The sequence below is a fragment of the Nomia melanderi genome, chromosome 9 (assembly GCF_051020985.1).
Source record: "Nomia melanderi isolate GNS246 chromosome 9, iyNomMela1, whole genome shotgun sequence".
Classification (NCBI taxonomy): Eukaryota; Metazoa; Arthropoda; class Insecta; order Hymenoptera; family Halictidae; genus Nomia; species Nomia melanderi.
The window spans coordinates 5,522,422-5,548,630 of record NC_135007.1 but is presented as its reverse complement, the minus strand read 5'-3'; the positions used below and the strand labels follow the sequence as shown (position 1 = coordinate 5,548,630).

Sequence of the window (26,209 nt, the reverse complement as noted above, 5' to 3'; positions counted from 1 at the left end):
ATTCCGTGGGGACATTGCTCTAATGCTTCTATCGATTCTTCGGACCGCAACAGTTAAAGAGGAATCCAATTACCTCGCTCGTCGATAAATAACTAACGTACGTTCTAACCGCATTTGCAACACCCTGTTCCTAAGTTTTTTTCACGTCCCGCTTGAAACCATCAATCAAGCCGATAAAGACATATAATCTACCAATAAATAACAGACAATATTCACAATCTATTTTATTTAGTAATTAAAAGCACAACAAAAGGGAAAAAATTAACTTCTATTATTACAAAGAATAAATTATTCTGACGTTAGAACTACTATCCATAAACAAATGCTAACTTAAAATTTGCCTATACCTTTCATTACTAAATATCTCACTAAATAACATTGAACACGAATATTGATCCTTATTTATTGATAGATCCAACACTTATTTTGAATAACTCTAACGTTGACAATAATCCACCCTTATAACAGCAAAAAAGAAAAAAGTTAATTAAATTTTTCTAACAAATCTAATGGTTCCAGCGCCCAGGAGAATGAAACGTAGTAACGGAGCTATAGATCGTCAACTTTTCGCAGGCCAATCGTAAGGAATATTTAGCTGGAACGGAGCAATAGCTAGAAATCCGAGGAGTTCAGGGATAGTTGGCTGAAGCCCTCGAGGGTAATCGCATTAGGGCTCTCGTGTATGGCTCTCATTACGTCCCCGCCGACACTCTATCACCCCTTTTGTCATGTCGGACGAAGGGGTTGAAACGGAGCTTCCTCAGCGCGCGCTGACTCCCTTTGCCAGTGTCGTCCGTTCCTACGCTGTCTCTAGCTGTTTCTCGTCGGGTCGGTTCCTTCGCACGTATAATGCGGAAACAAACGAACGGAAGTTAACCCTTAACTGTCGAGCTGGAGTCTCAGAGACTTCATAGATCTTCCTCGCTAGGTGACAATGTTGCTATAGGGTGAGTGTGGGATACGACCACATTTTCATAAAACTTCAAGCGTATCAAAACGAAGCTTATAACACAATTACACTGTTTTCATAACTGTCGATGTGGAATATATCTTGTGTACATAGAACAAATGAATCAGTCTATTAAAGTCTTTTCACAATTTCATTCACTTAACAGTATCAATTCTAATCAATTTTTCTTCGTGGCTGAACTACCTTGGTCTTACTATATGTGATATAAATTAAATTTTAACGGTACCATTTGTTTCGGTGGACCAATTAGTATGCTTGGTTACGAAGATGAAATTTTATTGTGAAAGGAGCAAGGATTGAAATGCATTGAAATTCACCTGATCAGTTAAGGGTTGAACAGCACGAAATATATCGCAGCATTGTTGTAAACCATGCTTCGTATAACAATATAGCGATGGTTAAGAGCCGTTTCGAGCGTTCCGTTTCGCAAGTGCTCTTCCACCCTTCTTTCGTTCAACGGAAACTTCAATTTTTAAATCGATCGATTATTCACCGACACCGAAAGCTTCCAGCCATGACCTCGCAGAGGGAGTTGAATTTTCACTGATCGAGGACGTTAGCCGCGCGAGCCAAGATATTCAAAGTTCTCGTCCCATAGATCCCCAGCTTTTCCTACCTTTCTTCCATTTGGACTATTACCTTCTCCCATTAGGTTTCATCAATTACTCAGCACAATGGTTCACTTGTTACAATTACTTTCTAGGCTGCAGGTTTCTTTCATGACGAAACTTCGTCCATTAATTCTACCGACTTTTTAATAGATAGACACATCTGGCACGGAACAGTGACAGAATAATATCGAACAGCTTTATGCCCTGTAATTTCCGGTGCAATTATTGAACTTTAAATCTTCGCGGCCGGCGATCTATGAAAACCAGGCGGACCTAATGACTCTTGTTTCGGATCGGTACAGAAGTTCCCTCAGTCGAAACAAAGAGTCACCAACACCGAGAATGGCTTAATGGTGGCATAGGTGTAGGAAATTGGCGCTAATAGCGGATCGTTCCCACGGAAACGTCACATCAATCCGTTTCGGGAGCAGTTTCACCGAAAATCGGGAACCGTACCACCGTGTAAGTACGACAACTTTCGTAACAGCTCCGCGAATTGCCTCCGGACAATGGCCATTGTTCACAGAAACACACGTGGAAACCCTCGAGCAGTTTTCCATCTTACTAGGCTCCATTCTCGGCCGAGAAAATTTGCTCCAGACGCAGAGCGACGGATTTTATGTTACCCCTAAGATTCTATCAATTTTTGGATCACATCGGTGAATGGAGAACACCGAATTGTCTTAGGAATGTTGAAAAATTCATGACCTATTCATGATCGTCAGGACGATGGAAAATTATTCAAATGGTAATATAGTCGGCTATATTCAAGCAATTTTCAAACTCAATCGCTGGGAAGGAGATCTTTAGCGTTAATAAAATTACTCTTTATCCGGGACACTGAATCTTGGGACATTTAATTGGAAACTTTTAAGATAAAGATCCTTAAATTAAAAGCACTGTTCTTGATTGCGAAAATTTTTTACTGTCCTATATCTTGTTAACACGATCCCCGTTGAAACATTTTTAAGTGACTCAAGTGACGCGTATATTGAAAACGGATATGGCGGACGAAAGTGCCTTTGAAGCAAATTAAGCCGACGATGGATCGTCCGATAGCTTGCCAAGAGAAAATATTTTGTGTCATGTTTCAACCTTTTAGCCTTTTAGCCGGATGGAGAATGCAGTTATAGAAAAAATCGAATTATCGGATGTTACAGTTTGTAATTTAATCTTGTAAAAAAAATGCTGAAAAGATTAGTTTATATGCGGTAACTATTTTAAACTTTTCGATTGAAAATTTTTGTCGAAAAACCAACACCGCTTAAAACTGACAAAAAATAGAAATTTCGTATTAAACTTCGAAAGTCCCATTATTTATGTTTATACAATATTTATATATAGCCAAAAATATTCTCCAGAAGATTTTTCAAATATATTTATAACTTATTCAAAATCAAACCCTGATTTTTCCATTATCGATCGTGTTAAAAATAAACTATCCCTTGAATCCTTATATTTCTTTATTAAGTAAGTACATGAAATAATCTTAACACTAAATGTACCGGTACTATGTAAATACCTATTCCTACCGTAACGAGTCAAATAACTGCTTACAAAATAAAGGTAAACAAATTGGACGAAACATTTTTCTTGGTGAAAACCAAAACAAACAGAACGAACAAAAATGGGAAAACTGATTAATTAATCAACATTAAAATTTATAAGTAGTTAATTGAACAGAAGGAAACGCAAAATTTTCAATCAAATTTTAAAACCGGTCATTTTACCGATTACGGTGTATTCAGTGTTAAACATTTCTGTATTCACATTTCTACGTTTCCATATTCCCCTAAAATGGTTTCTAAAGTTTTTTTAACATATAGACTGAACGAACTTGAAGCTTGTGAACTGCACTGTTAAACTTCGCTGATCGTCTTATCATTTAGCAGATCAAAAACGTCATCAGGCTTTAATATAGGAGATGGCAAGAAGGTTTCGTAGGTCCATTACGAATCGCCCATAATGCCCTTATCAGCGGGTGAATTAACGAGCCGACGGTTTTCGTCGTATCACATGATGGGGAAATCGATCTATGCAACGATACGTCGCTCACAGAACCGTACCCGTTATTATCATCGCTAACACGCTGATAAGCAATGTGATGGTGGGCTCTAGCTCAATGCGTCGCTCCTGGAGAAGTTGGGTAATGGCCCGGCGAATTGACTTCGGACAATGGCAACTATTTCCCGAACAGAGCATTTCCTACCAGACCGTACCGCCAGAAAATTCCGATAAGGACGCATTAAACACATGAACATGTCAAGTCTTACGTTAACAACTACAATGCTTGTAAGAAAATCTAAACGAGAGAAAAGTCGAACGCTCACCGTCTGCGTTTCGTTAATGCGTGTCTTCTTTACTAGTTAACTGCGTTTGACTTAATTGCGTTTTCATTTTAAAGCTTGAAATAATGAGTCTTTCAACGATGAATTATTTACTTTTTTTGGATAATATTTCTCTTTTTTTGTATTTGGTTTTTTATTCAAATATACCCTAGGTGCATTCGTCCTCTATTTGACAAGTACACACTTGATTGTTCGATTTTATTGCGCGCCAACGACAGATTTTTGAAACTAAATTCCACAGTTAACAGGTTAAAGGAAAGTGTTCTCTTTTCTCGGGGTGTAATAAACAGAGCGAGAGTCACGCTGACAAAGGAGGTCTTCCAACTAAACAGTGCCCCTTTTAGGGCACTCGTTTGATAGCCATCGAGGCAACAACGTCAAATTAAGTAGTTTCAAATCCACAGAATTTCCATTTATTTTATGCCCACGGTTTCACAGTCCGTTGTTTAATAGTTATTCTTTAAACAGTTAACTGTAAAATTTAGTTTCAAAACAGCTTTCATTGTGCGCGCAATAAAGTCAAGCACTGAAGTATATACTCGTCAAACGCAGAGCAAGTGAATGTATAACATATTCTGAGGAAAAACTAAAGCAAAACGAAGAAGAATTACATGTGTGTCAGAAAAATAACTAATTCACCGTTGAAAAGGGTAGTGTCATTTCGAGTTTTAAGATGATTTATATATACACGTCAAACGCAGTTAACTGGTTAAATAACACTTAGTTCGGTTGAAATTCTGCTCCTACAGTATGTTTGTTCGATCTTCTGTGTTAGAATATGTTACAAATATTGAAAAGCGAGAGTCGAACTTTAGAAAATTTATTGTTTGTTTTACGAGCCGTTAACATTTTTGTTTTATTTGATATAATTCTCGCGTCTTAGAATTGGTCAAAATAAAATTTATCTGTTTCAAAATACTTATTTTTGTTGATATAATTTATAAAATAATCATGTAGTTATAACAACCGAATAAAGTTTATTTTAAAAAATACTTCGTTTCGTCGCAATATTTTTGTATGAATTGTTTTATTACCGAAGCACAAATTAATATAAACGTATTCGAAGAATGAAGATCGACAGTAGTTTTGTTAAATTTTCATGAGAATATAACAAATTGCATGGATGAAGATACAACAATGAGTATATACTCATCTACACGGTTGCTAACAGAAGGATTACATAGAACGTATTTCCAACAACCAGGAAGTCAAGAACCGCAGAATATACGGGGTGTCTCAGGATGAGTGATAATTTAAATTTGACAAATCTAAATACTATTTACCTTAGCTGAATATAAATTAAACATTAATTTTTTATTATTTATCGTTAATCTCCGGAATTATCGTAGACGAAGCGAACGATATTGAACCTTTTACGCTTTTTAATAAATCATTAACGAGAAAGAAGCTTTATCAAGCACCATTGTAAAAGAAATCATAGGAAAAGGGGTTAAAATAACCGAGTATAGTGCATTTTCCCCGAAAATGGATTCACATACGAAAAAGTTTATTCAATAGTTTCAATTCAATTTTACTGGTAGAATCATCTTCTGCGTTGTTGTACCATCCGTCTTCGGACACCTTAAATTTCGAAGCGATTTTCTTGAACAAGTTTTTGCGACGAACAGATCTACATTTCTCGCGGAAGCGCTTAGAACGCTCATTTTTCGGGAAACAACCGAGGATGTTAATCAAGAGGAAGTATTCGAAATTCTCTGCATTTTTATCTGTCAAGCTATATTCACGGGTTCACGATTTAATCTCCTACACAATCGATTTTCGAACGATTCACGTTTTAGAATTCTGCATGCGCGAGACAGTAGAGTGGACGGAGCAGAGCCTTTTATAAGAGAAAAGTATGTTATTCGTATTGGACGGTAGAAGACAAGCATTGTAAATACCATCGAAGTGATATTTAAATAAATGAAATTATATATATATAATTTCACACGAAATAATAAAGAAAAGTATTGTAGAAACTTTATGCCAATGTTTAACTAAAGAATTATTTATAATCCCTTACATTAAAATTTATTTCGCAACTATGCTGTGGAAGATAACTTCGTCATCTCTTAACTTTTCATTAGATAAAGCAACGATGCCTTTATTTTATGTGTGTATTCGCTATAGAAGTTTAATGTCTGTAAACGAATGTAATATTCCCATTCAATGAATATTCACATACACTGAATTCAATTTGACATAACGGATACATGTCTAATTCCACACTGTAGAGTAAACGATTAAAAGATCACAATTTGCCGAAGAAAAATATTGTTTCATTGATTCAAGGTTTGATAACAGTCAATTTGATGCATACCTATAAACATTTCCATTATGCATGAGAAACGCATGCCAGAAAGCCGAATGCAGGAGATAAAAGGGAAAAAGGTCGAAAAATAAAGATACAGCGAGGCCATAAAACAACTGCTGTGAAATCGCTTCGTACGTGTTGCCGTCGGCATTAAATATTAAATTTCCCGACATATTTCGCAGATAAACATTTTTTATACTAGAAGAGAACATTAAAGAAAACCTGCATGTGGCTGAGATACTTTACGGTGGGATTACCGGGTAACGCAGCGCATATTTTAAGAGATCGGGATTAGTTAAGGATCGTTTAATCTCCTCTCTACTTCGGTCTATTTCATCAGCGAGAGTTTTCTTCGTACATCCACGAAGATTAATTCTTTAAAATGTTATCATACAATTGTGAAACAAAGTGATAAATATATAATTGTGTAATAAAATACTAATTTCATACATGGTAATATTTACTTCATTTTTCAATTAAACAATATCATGATAATTTTACTCGTACTTAGGTGCGAGCATCACAATTAAAAGATCCTTAACTTTGTTCCATTCAATCCCCCATTATTAAACCAAACAAATGCAGTCTCATATTTACTACAATTATTCTATCTTCTGAATAAAGTATTTTTTTTTTAAATATAACATTTAATTTCCTAAATATCAAGTTATTTACCTACTGTGAATATAACGTATAATGCATACAAAATTAATTTTACTTCCTTTACACAAAATATAAAATTACGAGTGTTTAAGAAGAAATTTAACGTAAAGATATTAGACAGTTCACAAGGTGCCCGAGAGTGAGACTTCAAAGTAGCTCAAAGGGTTTAACTGGACTAGCAACATTACTTTCTAGCGTGTACCAATTAACACTGTTGTCGTGTTGTTCCCTTCCATATTGAATTCCGAGCACGACAAATGCAACACTGGTATATGTAACCATGGGCCTGCGGTTATGTTCGTCAAAGGGATTCTGTTAGGAATCCAACAGTGTTAGGCGACGGATGCTTCAAAGGCTGGAGAGTGAGAGGAGCTTGGGTTGAATAACACGTCGGACCAAAATGAATTAGGAGCGTTGATAACCCCGGCAAACATATTTAGTCGCCCCACTCGGCACGCTTGGTGATATTGTGAAAGATACTGCGTCCCAGGGAAACCAGGAAAATTTAAAAGAGAACGTAAAAGGAATAGGAGTAAATTATTGAGTTGCAGTATTAGAAATAGGGACTATCAATTGAACAGTTCATTTGACAATATAATTAACTAAATGAAATGAAAAATAAAAATATTTTATGAAATTATGCACGTAAAAAATCAATCAAGTGGCCCAGCAGTAAAATTTAAAAGCATTAAAAATATGGAGTTGATCATTTTAATATGTGAATTACTTCATTTTGACTTGACACAGCATATAGATACCAGGGTAATTTAAGAAATTGGCGGTTTAACAATGAAATCATACAACTTTTAGTTCTAAATTATAATATGTCGACTTTTCAACGATGTTCTCATTAAAAAAATTAATACTTACGTTTTTTTTATCATTGACTATCGTTGTGTATAACCTTCTCTTATTTTTCGATTTATTGTTTAATTTCACTTTCGAAAAAGTACTATAGTAATCTATTAAGAATATTCATAAAAAGTAACATTATTTATAGAATGACTTAATACAAATAACATTTCAAATATTACCACCTTTCCTTCATATAATAGATTAGCGCGCGAACTTTTCAAATTGTCCTGGTACATAAACCTCTCCTTGCTAATGGAACAATGTCTACAACACAGATCTCTCTGCACAAGTTAACGAATTTGAAAACACAGTTCTAGTACAAACAAAAACAGAGCTCGAGTGAAATATGCATAAATTGTCACTCGAGTTTCACGAGCATGGATTCAAAAGCTGCTACTTAAACTTCTCCCCACGTACTCGTACTCGTGCTATAATTCCGTAACTGGATTCATTTCTACGAGAAGGAACAACTGTTTACAGAGGCAAGAAGTCGTTTGAAAGAGGCAACTGTCGTTGGCAAAACGCAACAAACATTTAAAGAGCGACACAGAAGAGGGAAATGAATTTCCGTACGTTTGTCATGGCGTTCGTGTGCGAATTTCGGGGATAGAATTCTACTTGTCTGCGATAAAATGTTCTCTTCAAAACTTATATGTTTAGACTAAATAAATTTGTCATTTTATCAAATGAGAATTTATCGATATTCAACTCTTATGATAATAAACGCCGAATCCTTATGCAAATTTCTATTTTCGCAAACAATTTTACAGAGATTAGAATAAGAATAAGGACAGTTGTTTTCATTATACTCGTGGTAAAAATAAAAGTACTGTTAATTTTTATTAATATATTCAAGTTTCCTTCTGGCCTGTTTATTCGAGCGTGACATGAATGCATAGATACTCGCAGTCGAATGAAATTTAATTTCAGAATTTTAAGTAGAGGAAATATGAAGAATGACGGGACGAAATTGCTTAACTAGTTCATAGGTCCATGCTATTGTTCACATTGCAGTCACGAATAGAAACGTTGACTTAACGGCACCACAGTTGGCGGAGACTCGCTGAGAGAGATCGATGCCCGTGTCGCAAAGTCATTTCCCTCGGTGCTCTGTGTTTTCATCTTTGGTTAGTAGAGAATACTCCGAGAGGTAGTCGGGTTAGCTCTTGGTAATTCCGTTAATTTCCGAGTGCTGAGCGGAACACACTGCTTGGAATTCCGATCGCGTTACGTAGAAATCTCTGCTTTTGGTTACTATGATAACTGGTTTAGTAAGAGAACGTATATTCTTAGAATATATGCATATGTTGCAAACCACGAGAAAAAATAAATACAACTGAGAATCTATTCGTGTTACTATTTCATGATTCCGTTTCACTGTTATTCAATTTCCACGATAACTTTCAAAAGAGATACAGATTATTCATTTTTTTAACTGTAACCAGTAAATTTAAATATTACACGCATTTTCAAGCACTGAATTATAGTTTCCTCCATGAAAAAATCGAAGTTTTCTTGTCATTATTAATACATTCTAAAATTTCTTTTTTTTTTTGATATTAGTAATATTTTTTATTTCGTTTCAGTATACTTTAATAGTAATAATCAATCAAGGACACAATATTTAAATGGTACTAATAAAGAAGTATGAATACGTAAACTGATTAAACACCAGTGGTTAATCTTATACTACCACTTCTAACGACATCTTGTTAGACATTAGGGGAAGAAATCGACGTGCAGAAATGGGAAGGCGCTATAGCCTGACAGTGCATTACAATCACCGTCTGCTACCCTGGTACGATTTGCGAAACTAATGGCATTAATCCATCATCAGACCGACTTATAAGTGACAGGGAGTCAACGATTGCTAGTCGATTCCCTCCTTCGGTGACTCAGTCATCTCGGGAAATTCTACACTTCGTACCAACACAAAGAAGTTCTAACCACCCTAGGAGAGAGAATTTAATTCTTTTATCTTTTCAGCTTGTCCTTTTACTTGAGACAGAAAACAAAAATTCCGTTCCCGCATGAAGGATTGTTAACCTTTTAAAAGCTTTCACTAAAAGGAAAGAATGTTAGTGATGTCTTTTTACGTTCATGGTAAAATACGCGAAAAAAACTGAATTATTGTATAATAAAATTATCAGTACTGAACAGTGCAATTTTTTGGGTACTTGCTCAAACGAATTCTTATTTTAAGTCAAACTGACTTTTCAAATATTTTTTTAGTACTATCACTAGTTACGTTGTTTAATTAAGATACAGCAAAATTTATATTAAGCGAAATGTCATGCCTAATGGCTTTTAATCATTTTCAATCTATTCGAGGCAAATTCGACATTGAATTTGATCCAATTATTACGTATTTTACTGATTTACATTATACTTGTCAAAAATTTGACAGTTATATTATATGCCTGTACAGTCTCGATATTTCCCAAAGGTTACAAATATAATACGAACAATAAATTGATATGAAACAAAACCAGATGTTCTCCGTATCTTTAGATTTTCTTCTTTATTAAATCGTTTTAACAAATTAAGATTAAAATAAAACCTAGAATGAACCTGTTACTGACATTCATACTTCATAATTTTCCAAAATTTCCCAGCTACCATAAATGCGAAAACTTCCATTAACAATTCAGCTACATATAAAATTATAAAGTAACATATAAACACTTATCCAACCGAAGAGCAGATTTCCCACGTTTCCCTTAACAGCACATTGCCTTTTATTTTGTTTATTTTTTCTTTTGTTATTTACAATGATAATTGTTATGATTAATATATTTGGAAACGACTTCAATCTACAACAAAGTCTAAACGGGTATTTTTACCTGACCGACCGATTAAGTGTTAAGTGCTAATTATTATTATTATTAGTGTTTATCTTATTTCACTCATTGAAAAGTTTCAATTTTACTAGAAAGCAGCCGTTCTTGGCCATCTTTTTGATTTAGGAGAAAGAGTACATATTCACGAACAAAAGGGTTAAAATGTAGTTCCGAATTAAATAGTGGAGCCAGGTCGTGAAGGAAGAGATGTACTTCCCTCGGTTTCCCCTGACTTGAGACATTTCCCAGTAAAAAAAAGATTTATACCGTTCATTCAAATTCACGGATCCATCGAGGAACGTCCCTTTTACTCCGGGGACAGGCGACTTGAACAATTTCAAAATTCTTTCGCAAGCCGAGGACGAGCCCGGTAACCCACTTACATGCAAAACCGTGCTTCCGCTCGGTTTACTCTGTCGTCTTCTGCTCCCAGACCGTTACGTATTCGTCCCCGTAGCCTTTCTCTACGATTCTCCCTTGCCCTCTCGGTGACTACGACCGGCCACAGGAAAGAACGCAATCAACCGAACGAACGGCATTGTGTCGATCATCGAGGGGATCGAAGAAGAAAAAACTTGCGTGGAAGTTCGACGACTCGATTTCGCGTGAAAATAGCGGTTGAGCATTGTCGAGTCATTTCCGACGTGACGGTTTTCACCGAAAATATTCATTTTGAATTGAAATTCGTGGTTCCGGGCTTGTGTTAGAAAATCAGAACGTTTACTAAGGAGTTTTTAATCTGTGTTCTGGATTTGTATAGTTCTTCATGAACTATAGTGTTTAGATAGGTCATTGACTCCGATAAAATGTTTTGAGAATTTGTACATCTTCACAGAGAACTTGAATATGTAAAATAAATTTTAAAATGTGTAAAAATAAAAAAATTTGAAAGGAAAAAGGGAAAAAATGATGTCTTTTAATACAAATTTAATAAAGGAAGTTTGGACTAATTGTATGGAGTATAAAGTTTGACGAACACACATTTGTGCATTAAAAATTCCAATACGTATACTATATTCGAGAAATACCCCTAACACGAGCATATGAATATTTTAACTCGCTCCCATTGCCGTAGGAACTAGAGAGATCTCTTTCAAATAAGAATGCGAACGTATTTAGAACTAATTGAAACCATAGAGAGACATTCTTTTGTTCTTATACTAATTCTCGTCGTCTTAGGTGTGATTCTTCGCTCCATAATGAAGTTTTTCTCTTTAAACCGTAACAAGCTTATCACGCGCATAATTATACAGAGCAATTTCAACAAACAAACTATATAACAAAACTTTGCTTAGTTTATCAAATTCTATACTCCACAACACGATTAGTTTTCTTCATACACTGTAAACAAACATTCATATCAAGACACTAAGACAATAAAACACAAACTTCGCTACAATTCAATAAAATCCTGCAAAACCACAAAAAGAATTTCCTATAATCTTAAACACCACTATGTACAAACGTTTCAACAAAAACAAGAATTTTTCTACAAAATTTTTTGTAAGCAACAATATATTCTGACCCAAATTGTCCGTTTAAACGCAAATCTACAATTCCGCATTAGCGACACGTACGAAACCAATCATCAAGCTGGTCGAGTCCCGCTGCTCCCAAGATTCGATCGGAAGGATATCAAGCATCGCACGTATAACTCACAAAGGTTGAGGGCGCAGAAGGTTGGACAAATATTTACACAGGACGCCGTAATGTTTGCAAACCCATCGTTGGCGGTTCGCGTTTCCCGAGTGCGTGGAAAGAAGCCAACCAACCAACCAGTCAGCCAGCCAGCCAACCAACCAACCAGCTAGCCAGCCAGCCAGCCAGCCAGCCACGGAAGGGCTCGCATCGATCACTTATCGAAGTGGGGACACGAGTCATTTAGCGTTATTTATGAATGACCTGACCCGGGATAAAGTAAATTCTGTTCTAAACTGAGAAAGATAATACTCGCAACTATCAGACAGGTGAAGAAAGAACCGAAGATAATTTACTTAAGGAACAACGGCTCTCGAGAACTCGAAGGCGAGTATATACAATGGCAGAAATTAATCGAGCGTCCCGCGAGTTGCTGAGAGGTCGAAGGGCGGCCGAGAAGAGAATTGCAAATAAATATCGGCCATTATTCCCGTGGATGAAAATAATATCGGCTCTGGGAGGAAACCCGAAGAGGTAAGAGTACTTAAGGAACGAGCGGAAAGTTCGCAGCCACTCATAGCTATGCCAGTAAACCATTCCAATCCCGAAGTTTACGAAGCTGAAACGGTGGGGATGATTCGGGTGGCAAAAAGAAGGACAACGAATGGTTTTGAGAGTTCGCGGCGGAGATAAGAATTTCCGGGGGTGTATATGGAGAAGACGTTCGTCGAACTGTTGGCGAATTATTAAAAGTGTCCTGTGCTCGAGTCCTAGCACAGTGTGACTGCTTGTAGACAAAACCCAAAAATTCGACTACTGACATAACGAAACCTGAAGGTTACTAATTTGTTGCTATCTAGTCCCTGCTGTACGAAATAATTTTTATTTAAAAAATCAATGAAAAATTACCAGTGTTTTGCACGCTCAAAGACTGCCCTTCCGACTTTCCGAGGTTCCTACATACATATTTATATTTTTACCTTGTATTCATTGTTAAATACATGTATACAAATTTTTAAGAATGACATATTCTTCGATGCATGTAGATTTAATTTCATACAACTTTGTGCAAATAAATTCTGCTTTTCTATTTATATAATCTTGGAATCAAAACACAAAGTATCCATTGTCGTTTAAAAAACTTCATAATATTCATATAATGTAAAAAATATATAACCACCATAGATTCAGCTTTAAACCTTACAACTTTTGTCTGAAGTATTTTTTTGTATCACTCATACTTTTTAAGTTATCGAATTTTGTTCAGAAAACGGAAGTTTGGCCGCACTGTGGAGCTCAACACTATTAACCCATTTATTGGACAAGAATGTTAGAACGGTTTCAGAAAATTTCATTTGTACGCTTTCCATAATCATGTAACTCTTCTGGAACGCCTGCCAGCCTCATATTTTGTCTATTCGTGTAATCTCGCTGACATATCTCCGGGGATACTGTCTAGAAGGCTGTTCCAGAATTGAGAAACTCGAGGACGGTAGAATTACTTGAATAATTTTACAAAAGCAATCGAAGTTTCTGGGGCATTGAACTTCGTCAACCGACGAGTCTACGGCGCTCTCGAATTTTATGAATGGGATAGCTTCGAAACTGATGTAATATTTGGATTCACGGGCTTAATGTTCTGGAAAAAGTATTTCTTTAGGTTAATGAACCATAAACGTTGGAAGTTAAAAGAAGTATTCTTTTTGGTCTAAGTTAAATCGGAAAGCTCGAATTTTTTAAAATAACAGTCGACGAGGGAGAACTGACGATGTCGCGTGTGTTTTGTTACACATTCAACTGTTCTTTTCACTTTGCAAAACTAGTTTCCAATGGTTTCCAAAGGAAGATTCATACATTCAAACAATTATTCATACTTCTATCGCAAGAAGATTAAAATGTTCATCTCATTAAATAGACTGATGAAATGTATTAATGTAGAATATGAGAAACATCTGTATTACGTAAGCGTAGACTTTTAACGTTTACAAGTGTAACACTAAACGTACCGACACTTTATATATGTGAAAAGAACAAAAGTAAGAGCAAGATGGAAAAACTAATTAATCGTATAATATAGAAATTGATATGAAGTTAACTGAACGAAAGAAAATATATGATTTTATATAAAACTTTAAAACCGACTATTTGACAGGTTGCGATGCGTTTAGTGTTAAGAAATGTCCATTCAAATGGCATGATACGCGTACAAAAGAAAACGCAGGATACAAAAGGAAATGCAGCGCACAATACAGCTGCATGTAAGAATAAATATTACCTTATTCATATGCCAGCCAACGCCTATGTTGATCGCTGGCAGCTCCGCAAGAAAGTTCCATGCTTGAAACTACGAATAACAGACTTCAACAGTCACCCTTAAATTGCACTTCGATTTTCCACGAGTGCAGGAGAACAGATAAATTTAACGGAGAACAAGAAATAATATATCCATCGTCTGGGGATTATGGTGTAGAATTTCGAAGGAGGAATTCTGATAGAATTCGCGGTATACTGATGTTTCGGGCGCCAGGGCGTCGTAACAACCTCCTCTCAGCCCTTCTTTTCCGGTGCCACCCTCCAACGACTCCCGGTTTGCCAGTTTCCCAGTACCCTCTTTCAACGTTGGCCCATTGAATTACCGTAGACCAAGTCTCTTGTTAGGTACAGACAGCACGGTAGACTAAGCAGACGGATACCGACGTGGGACCGGAAGCCAGTGAGAGGACGAGGAAGCTTGCCTCAGCGACATTTGCATACCGACCCATCTTACCTCCTTTGCAATTCCTGCTATTTTCTTGCGCCTTCTAATATCACGAAGGAACCACAAGGTTATTTGAATATACAAACTTGGTTTATGCGATTCTTGAAAATCATGGTCCTCTTTCAAGATGATTTGAAAAAGAAAATGAGAAATAGAAGGTTCGTTTACTCAGAGAGTGCTGCATTTCTGGGACAACTTTCTGCAAATGCAGCAATGTGTGTATTTAAGAATTGCATTGTTCTGTGTGATATGAATTGACTATTGTAGTTATTTTATATAAACAAATGTTAAAGCAAAGAACTTGAGAGAGGATTGGTCCACGTAATATTTGAAATCAATGGTTTTATTTTATGCGTCAAGAGGATTTTATAAAAATCCCATTTGTAGTCGAGACACACTTTCCTTAAAAATACATTATTTTTATTTAAGTACATGTGCTGTTGTGAGAAACGATTATTACGATGATTACCAATTAAATTCTAATTAGTTCACCTTGATCCTCGTAAAAAGGCACTTATGCGTTTTGAAATGGTGTAGCAATAAAAATTGTTATTAGTGTGTTTCATAATCTCAGATTGTTGTAATAATTTTCTGAGTATCTCTCTGCATAAGTTATAAAATAAGTGCATAAATGTATTAAGTAAAGAAAAATTCTGTATGTAGGTAATTGAAATATTGTTCGAAGGGCGAAGGAAACAATAAAATTCAGGCGCGCGACCGATAACTGCGCTCTATGTTTTACAGAAGAGGAAACGGTGAGATACGCTCCGATAATTTTGGAATCGGTTAATCTTTCATTGCTGTCGGTACGTTGGGATGGAATGACGGAGCAAGTTCGTTTCTAACCTTCTCGAGGGGTAATAAAGTTGCTAAAATATTCACGGTGGGAGATTTCTTACTCTGCAACAATGTTGAAAAACGGCGAGGTTTTATGCAAAACGGTCTGTTCTGAATTTTCGCATTGTTAATAAGTAAATCCACTGGAAGAAAACATGAAACGAAGAGACTCAACTTTACTTCATCTAATTATTGCAAAATTCGAATTTATACCTACCTATGAGAAACATGAATACATGAAAAATAAAACGAAAAAATCTTGAGAAGAATTGAAGCACTCTACTACTTTATTTTTAACTTACGAAAATCTAAGTGAACAAATAAATTTCTACTCATTTTAGATTGCTTTAAAAAATTCAAATTTTTCTAACTTCCGATCTACTTACCAAACTTATAATTAATAAATAATATTATGTAACTTTTAACCCGTGTTGGTCAAAGGAATCAAAAAAAATATTTAGCAATGAAATGTGCCTCAAAGAAATCAATAAATGAATCTGACCAGAATAAATATTGTGGACTTATCTTTCTGCTCTAATTAATAAAGAAGATACATTAAGAAAAATCATAAATAAAACTTTCTTCACTTTTCTAAAACAGTACCTTTACCACATCTTAACACTTCATCTACAATTCTTGATCAAGGCAACCACTCACTAACTATCAATACCATTTTAGGCATCGTGTAGGAGTATACGTTGCCACTGCAAAGCTTTGTAACTTTAAAATCAGAATATAAAGAAATCTCGTAATGTCGTTCTGCTTTCTTTTGCTGTAAATCAGCGTAATTTTAATAGGTTACCGATTGTTAATCAAAAAGCCGATTAATAGGCTTGCGGTAGATAAAGTGATAAAGTGCATATTGGTCTTATACACCAACAATGTTATAGTGTAAGATTTGTTCAACTCAGTAGCGAAGGGTTAATATGGTTGATAATATTATCAGGTTTGTTTGTGTCTCGGCACGGAAATATATGTTCGAATTTCTTTATTAAAGCTGCTTTACTCGCAGCGATGATCGTTCAAAGGCACAAAAGTTCGTGCTCGATGGGAGGTACACAAGACCAAGGCCAATAAAAGACCGTGGAGCGTTGAAGACTTGGGAACAAACAGCCGAGCAAGTGGAGACTCGCCGCGGCTTTCCTTTGTTGCTGAATTTAGTCCATTTATTCGCCCTCTTCGCTCGTGCTTAGTCGGCGCGAGGGGATAGAAACCTGAGGGGAAAGCAGGCGACGGATTTTCGACGACAACCGATAAACCTGATCTCCCGAAGTATCCTCACCTAGATTTCGCACTGGGAGATGGAAAAAAATTGATTCTTACGAATGTATCTGGAAGCTTGTTTTTCGCCAGCCTTTTGTTGAAAGGCGAACCGTGTCGATTGTGCGCTCCGATACATTTTGAGGAAACACGAAGCGTACGCCTGAAAAATTTGTTGCGATCGCTCAGTGATTGTAGAAAAGGATAGAAGAAAATTGTATCTGAATATGGAAATTTTCTACAGTGAAAAATAAGATAAAGGTAGCTACACGGAACTGTAGAATACGGCTTTACATAGGAGAAGGTCGAAGGGAACAGAAAATTGAAATAGCAAACGCAAATATACTGTGGTATATTGATACATAAGGAACATTGGATTTTTTAATGCAATTTATATTTAAGTGACTGAATTTTAAATAAATTCCGTTAATTCAAGAAAGACTATCTGCGGTCACTTATAAAACATATCTGAGTGAATAATATTATTTAGAATTTCATTTTTATTATTTTAAGTTTATTCAGTTTTAATATCGTTTAGAATCTTTGTATATAATTGAATATTCAAAGGACAGTATGAACGTATTCTTCGTCTTGAAAGATTACATCATAAAGGAAGCTTATGAAATTTCATTCTACCTTTACGAGCTACTTTTTCGTAGAGAATCACCTTTTTCCTGGAAGTACCTCTAGCTGCAGGACGTCCTGCGCATTTCAACTGAATTGATTATACCACCGAAGAGATTAAAACTGCTCATCTTCCGTAACACTCATTTACAGTGGAAGTTCCCGGAGTCTATCCGTCCCTTTAAAGTTCACTTAATTTGAATGACAAATAAAGTCGGGGAACTCTCCGAGTTCATAAATCGATGAGTTCATAAATTCACCCCAGTTTTCCGTCCTGTCGCATAATAAGAGATATTAAACCCGACTCTCTACAATTCCATCATCGGGACTACAGAAAAATTTGTTCTTGGAGAAGTCTAGATTCTGTTAGAGCATGACACCTCATGATGCTTTTTTTAATGAACGCAAAGCGATGGGACACGAAGAAAGAGATGTGTTTAATCGTCCGTCGCCATTCTTTCGATAGGTTCAGTACGGGCCGATGGTTTCACGTTCTTTTTTCATTCCTTGAAAGGAAAATCTTCTGGTAGAACGGACGGCAGCGCTTGTTATCTATTCATCCATTGCGAGAGCTGCGTTCAAGGGTGACTGCGAGAAGAGAAGAAAAGCGCGGTGTTGTGTGTCATGAGTTGCGCTACCGGCAAAAGTTCTCGGAGCCCAGTAATATCATTCCGAGATAGTTCAAAGTTGTATAAGCTGTCTAACAGCGACGCGAGACATGCATCTCCTCTGCCCATCGGCGATAATGTATTCAAGCGAACACTTTGAAAATGAAAAAGGAGAAAGAAGAAGACTACGGCTGAATGAGGGTGTCGAAAGTGCTCTTCAATCAAATTAAATTGACGATGATAGTTCGTCAGTTTATCAAAGAAAAACATTGTTTACCAAGTTTCAACATTCTACTCGAGGTAGGTTATTACAAAATGAATTGGAATTGAAAGTTTTTATATTATTTCCCGCAACGCTTGCAAAAATTTACGCGGAATAAAGTATTTCGACAAGGAGAAAAGGATAAATAAATTGCACAATTAAAATCAACTGTGTGGAATGACTACGAAGTACTTGCACGTTGGTCGTTTTTCTGCAAGTCCTTATTATTTATGCAGCGACGGATATTGTTTTTGCGGAACGGTTTAATCCAGTTGAAGAAATCCTTTTATTACAATATCCGTCTATGCCTTTCGGATATACTCTTTATCGTTATTTACAACGTACTTTTACATTTAATTAAACTACACACGTTGCGATTCCAATGAAACGCAATTAATCGCCGGACGAAATTTGAACGTGATACAGCCTGTGCCCATTGAAAATTCTGTGAACCGGTTAATTGGAATAGAGTAACGTACGGGCACCAGCGAAATGCGGGGACTAATGTTCATTATGGAATGACTTACGGCGGTCCATTAACCGAGCCTCTCGTTTACCCGGGGACTTGAACAGTGTTGCGGCGAGTGTCGATCCTTCGAAACGCGGTAGCATCGTTCGAATAGCAGCGGCGGAGTCACGCAAATGGCACGGCCAATTTGGCATTGCAATAGGCTAGCAGTGAGAGCTTGCACTCGTCGAAAGAAACGACCCTGAAAACGACGCTTTCGTTTCATTTGAGAGTGAAACGATGCATCGACATCCTATTTTGCGATGTATTCTATTGTTGAATATTCTCGAAATCGACAAAACATGACGATCAATTTACGAATGATTTTCCATCTCGGAGCAATTTTTTGTTTACTACTGCCAAAATTTGAACAAAATATAGCAATTCACAAATGACCAGAAACGTTCATTCATTTCTTTATCATTGTCAAAGTTCTAAGTTCTTATTTCCAAAAATATTTTCTTCGGCTCGTGTATTTATCTCATAAAAAAATAATTATCTTGCAATGGTTTTCGACATTTAAATATATAAATGACGTCATTTGGGGAGATTTGTTAATAATCAGTAAGGTAGAACCAAGATTAGTATGTAGCAGCATAAACCGTTGGGGAGACTCACAAGCTACTCGAGGTCAAGGCGCGCCTTGATCATACTTTATAATTAAATTTTCCACGTGCACTTCAACCTAGAGAAACTTCCATCATCACTGAAGATAGAGAAAATTGGTGTACCCCTACTTCTTGACGAAATTTTCTTGTTAAGCTTTCCTGTTAACAATTCCTGTAAGTGAATCTCAATTTCGTCATTCGCAGGTAAATACTTGTAGAGAACATCCGTCAAAACATTATTTCGAAAACGGACTCGATCAAATAGTCGTTCATCAGTTGTTGATCAGTTTACCCACAAGTTCTCGTGTGAAAATATCCATTCAAACGTCCGCAAACAAGTTTCGTTCAAATAGGCATTCGAAATCTGTTTGAAATCACTCGTTCGTCAAATGTTAAACTTTGTTAGAGTTAGGCTTTATTATTTCAACAGTGCTATCAGTTGAAGTAGAACGTTAGTTTGCGATTGGCAGCATTACTGTTAGTAGGAGTGAAACCAATTAACACGTTCGCTACCATCAACTGTTTCAGTAACGATTTGCTCAATTGTTATATCCTACAAATCCAACAAATCTTTTGAATAAAATATTGTACAAATGAAACTAAAACGAATTATTAAGTTCCTAAACATAAGACAGATTCTATAATTTTAAATAATGATACATTCATTTTACATTTTTTTAATAATTTTGAACATTAATTTTACATTTTTTAATAATATTAAATAATGATAAATGTAGCATTATTTTCATTTTCTCTGTATAAGGTATATAATTATGACCACCACAAATATATAACGTTGCCAACAAATAAAATTAGTCAGGGATTTCTCCGGACAGAACTTCCATAAAAATTAAAATAAACCAGATCTACCTGACGCAGGGGCCGACATTTAGAAAAATAGTCAGCTTCGTCATAAAAATATTATCGGCTTGAATGAAGCGAGTCCTACTCCATCAATAATATTCTGAACGCAAGTGGAACGTGCAAGGTGTTCGATGTCCTCCGAGGAATGACGTTCAAAAGTTGGCCGCGGTGGGTTCCGGCGGAACTTGTCGCAAACACGAAATTTTCAGAGAAACTTTTGCCGACGTAAGCTCGCAGGGGAAACGGGTCACCCGGCTGGTCGCGCGGAAAATATTGAACTACATCGAATTTTATAGGGAGAAAACGATTTTTCGGTGCAATCGTTGTTTCGCCAAGATCCGATGTGCTTTTTAAGTCGAATACAATATATTCAATAATTCATGGTTTCGTCTCGATAGATGGTAAATCTATTGTGAAGGCTGGCGAGTTGTACGATACGAGGAAAATTCATCATCCATATTCGATTTCGACTTTAATTGCGCTGTCAGCCTTCGCGCCGCTTCTCGCGAGGAGCGCGGTCACGAACCCATTATTCAACAATTACTCAAAGCAGCGAGGATGCTGTCCCGCTCGGAACTTCGCAAGATTGAATTAAGAAGTTCTATTTATCGCATTACGTCTTAACTTTGTGATCGCCAGAATACTAAAGACTCGGAATCCCGCTTTATTTTTCGCAGTTCTGCGCTGTAACGATGGAACGCTTCACATTGTACCGAGAGCTGTGGTACCGTTGTCGAAATTATACTGTTGGAGAAGTTCATTGTTGAACATTATCTCGAAAACCAATGGAAAATTATTTGAAGCTGTTCATATACGTACTTACTATTAATTTTTCAAGTGTGTTAGGTTTTTAACATGCTCGCAAACAGTAACAATTTCAATGAGTTGTAAAAATAGACAGGCGATCTTCTTAGTACCCCGAAGATTAAAAGTGCATAATAATTTCAACAATTGTCATCATTTCCCATCACACTGAAAATGAATGCTATATTATTCACGTCTCCGAACACGTTAATAAAGTAAAAATACTGTTTCTTTTCATTTTTCCGTTAAAAAGTTAACATGAAAATTAATAAGTCCAGAAAACAGTAGCTATTTTATAATAGTACAATGTACAATAAACATGAATTAAATGTTTAGAACGTGTTAAGGCCACTTATAGCCTTACCGTTTCGTCCGGGCCCTTGAACGACCGTAGTTTTAGTTTTGTGTACACTTTTTATCTTTCTAAGACTTAGCTGTACATTTGTTAGTTTTTTCGTAGCAATAAGAGCCTTCGTCCCGTCGCAAGTTGCAGTCGTCCTTACGGTATTACGAGAAGGGACCGTGGCAGCCATAAATCCCTGAACCCATAAGGCCCGCTATTCTTACTGTACATTTTCGCTGTCTATTGTTCACATCTGGCGTCCAGTTACCAGCATTTTTGACTCTCTAGCCCGTTTAGCATGTGTGTTTAAGGGCCTAAGCGTTTCTCGCTTTTTTACCTGCCACGGTCGACGACTGCAAACGGGACGAATTAGTTATTAACATTAGCAACTTGGAGACCCAAGAAGGGAGGGGACTGTCTCTCCCTTCCACAAACTTCTAGAATTAAAGGGCCAACCAGAACGACTTCACCCCCGCGAAGACGACTTGCGGAGGTGTCGTTGAAGACGTTTCTGGGAGGCCCAGTCAGTTGAGAAACAAGTTTAGCCAAGTATCAGCTCAAATTGTACATAGCACAGTGTACGGAGTAGGAAGTACGGACTACAAAGCACAAATTAGCAATTTCGATCAAGCACATAGCATTTTAGTCAAAGTCCACTTCACCTCCTACTCATTTCCAAGTTTTGTTCCCGATTATATCGGGTGGTCCTTCGAACCGTACAAGTTTTATTAGTCGGCACACCACGTGCAAAATTCAACAAAACTCGATCACCATTCTGGTAACCATGAGTACTTAACAGAACGTATAAAAATTTAAATATTAGATTAAGTACTGAGGCTCGTAATTTACAGAGCCAAGAGAAAGAAAGTCTAAAAAACAAACAATACTAAATGTCAATATTAGAACGGCATTTGACCATAAAGAGTTAACGTTTTGCACTCGAAAGTTCTTCATCAGAAATATTCGACACTTTCTGATGAAATATAGACGACATTTCTCAAAACCAACCTCACTAAAAGTCGCATAATAAATGAAGAAACAAAGCTATTGTATTTCGTTTCAACGTTTCACGTATTCATCCCTTGTACAAAAAATAATATTAAATATCAAACTTTACAATTTTCGTGTATAAAATCAAGTACAAAGTATAAAATTACTTTTATCATTTTTTCGCTCATCTCTGTATTTCCGAACAATTTGATTATTTTTCCTTTGACTCACCAATCTTGAGGACTGAGGGTAACGCTGCAACGTCGATCGGCAGCCGAAGGAGCTGGAGCACGAAGACGGTGGCTACGAGGCAGCCCAAATTCATAGCTCATCTCGAAAACCCACCGTAGCGGCCTCCCGTTGGCCTTTGCACAGACACCACCGCACCAATTACACCCGCGCACCGCGACACCTCACGCTCATATGCATTTACCTGGGGAACAAGCGAACAAAGCGTGAACACACCTAGCCGAACTTGCGAGTTCGCGTCCGCTTCGGCGCCCAACTATTCGCTCGCGGCGCAACAGTCACGGTTAAAACGTATCATCCACTAAATAATACGGAATACATGTGACGACGTTATCTCGCGGAATTCCTGCAACGATAATTCGAGACCATTTCAATTTCGTTAATTTAAAAGCCGATCGTTACTGCGTTTTAAATCACACTTTTCTATTTGCTGTGCCATCGTGGTACGGCGACTGTGCGATATACATGTATGTATTTACACAGTACTTATTTTGTCGAGAAAAGTTTTATTGCTATGACAGTGTGCAGGGAACGTGACGAAGCAGTTGCTCGGACAAATACGTTTCCATGCAGTCGATGAGTCGAAAGTTCAGTTCACAATATGTTACGATATAAAGTGTCGGACTTCCATGCTTCGATGGGTTATTGAATCGAGCTTACATGCTTTTAAAAATCGGTCAGTTTTTCACGTTCTCGTGTCACGAAATGTGGGAATTTGTTTTTTTATACATACGTATATATCCACGCTCAAAAATAAGGACGTTTATTGGGAAAATAAATAAACTTGAAAAACTGTTAGGCAATTACTGGAACTTTGGAACGTCTGCATTTACAGTGACGCATTGAACTAGAATGGAAATGTATATTGAAAGGTGCAATATGAATTATACTAGTGTTTTTGTGAATTTAAACAATTTAGAAAAAAATTAAAAGTTCCAATTCAAAGTAACCTAACACTACAAATAAACATGTGCATTTTTAAACATTGTACATAATTAGTGAGGCTTGAAATAAATATCAGAACTTTTATAATCATTTCGATGTTCTTTCATTTTCACGTAATCATAAGTTATCTAAATTATGAGTGGAACTATTCTATAAACAAATTATTTACATAAACATCATAAAAATTAATTAAAAAACTTCCAATATTAACTTTTAAATCAGCAAACATCTCAACACTCACGAAGTGGATAAACATGAAAATAGTTTTTCAAATATTTCAAATATTATTTCTTCGATGCTATCCATGTTAAATAGTACTGGTAACGAAAAAAAGAGGGACAAAAAAATTGTATCCATAGCCGCTCGATTCATTTTTTACGCTGGAAATCGTTTGCTGTGTAATTTACACGCTCGTGAAACAAGCGTAATTGCCAATCTGGCAGCCATAAATAATCGTTACAGCGAAAATTTGCGGAATGAACTTCGGGCTCACTGTCGCGCGCACGTCTCTACGCGCTTCATTACTGACCGACCCGAAAATTACCGTGAATTAATGCGAGCAGACGTATCAAGGGAGTGAAAGGGTGGCAGTTTTTGCCGACAAATTATTCGAGTCGACGAGTTCGTTCGGCGTACTGGGCATGCATTGCGCGAGAAACGAATGCACATCAGTCACCGGTGTCGCAGTGACCAGAAAAAATTTCGACCGCTCCTATTCAACCCCAAGATCAGCGCGTGAGATGATTCCAAACGACTTTCTGATTTTAGATTTTCTGTTTTCTAATCCTTAAATAAATATTAGCTTCATTCTTATATCAATCGTTGGTACCAATTACGTTTTGTAACCAATATTTTAGTAAGAAAATAAATGACGGAATAATCGAAGAATAAGTAAAATATTTTAATATTTAAAGTTCTATGGTTTTAGTAAGTAAATATATTCTTATTAATTACTTACCAAGACGACAACGCACATTAAGTTTGAAGTTATTTTATTTGTCAATAACTAATACATATTTTTTTATCGGTCACATTCGATGTAATAAAGTAATCGACTGCCTATCGATAAAAACATGATTGCTAATGGTAGGTATATCGCTTACCTTACTTTTAAATTCAAATAAGCTTACAAAGTTCACGTATACCTCACTAAAGTAAGCAAAGTGAACCTCAAGGGGTTAACGAAGTTTCCACATCTCCGAGGAATGAAGCAAGGGACTGAATTCTGAATCAATGGGATCGCTAATTAAGTGCACGCTATTTAGCGACGTTCCTTCGATGAAAGGGAAACATTGCTATGTGTGTATGTTCTCGAAGCTTAATTGAACGCAGTGATCCATTAAACGAAATATCAGAACTCCCCACATACAAATCGGTGAAAACAGGCGAAGAACGTTTTCTTTTTCAAGTTGCAGTCAATACAGAAAAGTTAAACCGTGACAACGCTCCAAAGAAAATTTTTAGTTTTTATAAACGGGCCATATTTCAGCACAAGGATATTATTCTAGTTTAATCATTTAAAAAATTAATTTCTTTCTTATTAGATGCCTATATTGAAAGTGTAACTCTCAAAAAATATGTTTCTAAAAATTAGTAGCGCTAGTAATTGCTAATAATTTTTACCAAATTTTCATCTTCAGTTACATTAAAACACCCCCTTAACGGAATATTTATGAAACTCGTCAATTTTACGGATAATCATTCGCCGAATAATTGTTTGATCCGTCAAATACAATTACACGAATATGTATCCCAATCCTCTGCTTTGGAAAATCTAATTTCCACGATCAATATGAACGAACCCTTATTGTTCTAGAAGCAATACAATAAATGTCCGTGAATTTAATGCTAAGATGGATTCAATATTTCTCATTGGCCGGGAAAGGAAACCCGTCGTGTTTCTGGGAGTTTTATCGAACGAATTCACGTTTTACATGCGGGGTTCGGCTGAAATTTATTGTTGTAAATAGAACGCAACAATCATTGGTCTTCCATGCGCACCGCGAGCCCTGTAAAACTAAAATTTATTTGTCGACTCTTGCGTTTTCGAAATCATTTGTACCGCGACACCGCGACCTGTGACGGGTATAAATGATCCGCGTGTCGAGAGGATGCAGTGCCTGCTCGATGACGCGAAATGGTTAACATTTCATTAAAATTTCACGCGTTAACGCGCACCGTTTCGCATTTTTACGCTGAAAATTGTAATGAATGTTTCAATCTACGTGAATAATATTTCAAAACAAAAAATATGTTTTTCTAGGAGAACTGAAAGTTAGATTAAATTTACTCATTCGCAGTAAGTAAGAT

The 26,209-nt window shown here is 36.5% G+C and overlaps 1 protein-coding gene and 1 long non-coding RNA gene across 10 annotated transcripts in view; one reads left to right on the top strand and one right to left on the bottom strand.

The window, feature by feature from the left end:
• LOC116431258 (glutamate receptor ionotropic, kainate 2) overlaps positions 1 to 26,209 on the bottom strand; it is a 206,837-nt gene that overhangs the window by 173,369 nt on the left and 7,259 nt on the right. For 8 of the 9 annotated variants that reach the window (XM_031986396.2, XM_031986397.2, XM_031986398.2 and 5 more), the window contains exon 2: positions 22,937 to 23,138. The exons of the other annotated variant lie outside the window; for it this stretch is intronic. In XM_031986396.2, coding sequence (XP_031842256.1) covers positions 22,937 to 23,030 — 94 coding nt within the window. In that variant the 5' untranslated portion in view covers positions 23,031 to 23,138. The remainder of the gene's footprint in view (positions 1 to 22,936; positions 23,139 to 26,209) is intronic. 9 annotated transcript variants of the gene reach the window in all.
• On the top strand, positions 798 to 2,887 carry LOC116431259 (uncharacterized). The gene is made up of 3 exons (XR_004235886.2): positions 798 to 947; positions 1,884 to 2,043; positions 2,108 to 2,887. It is a non-coding gene; the product is annotated as an uncharacterized LOC116431259 (long non-coding RNA).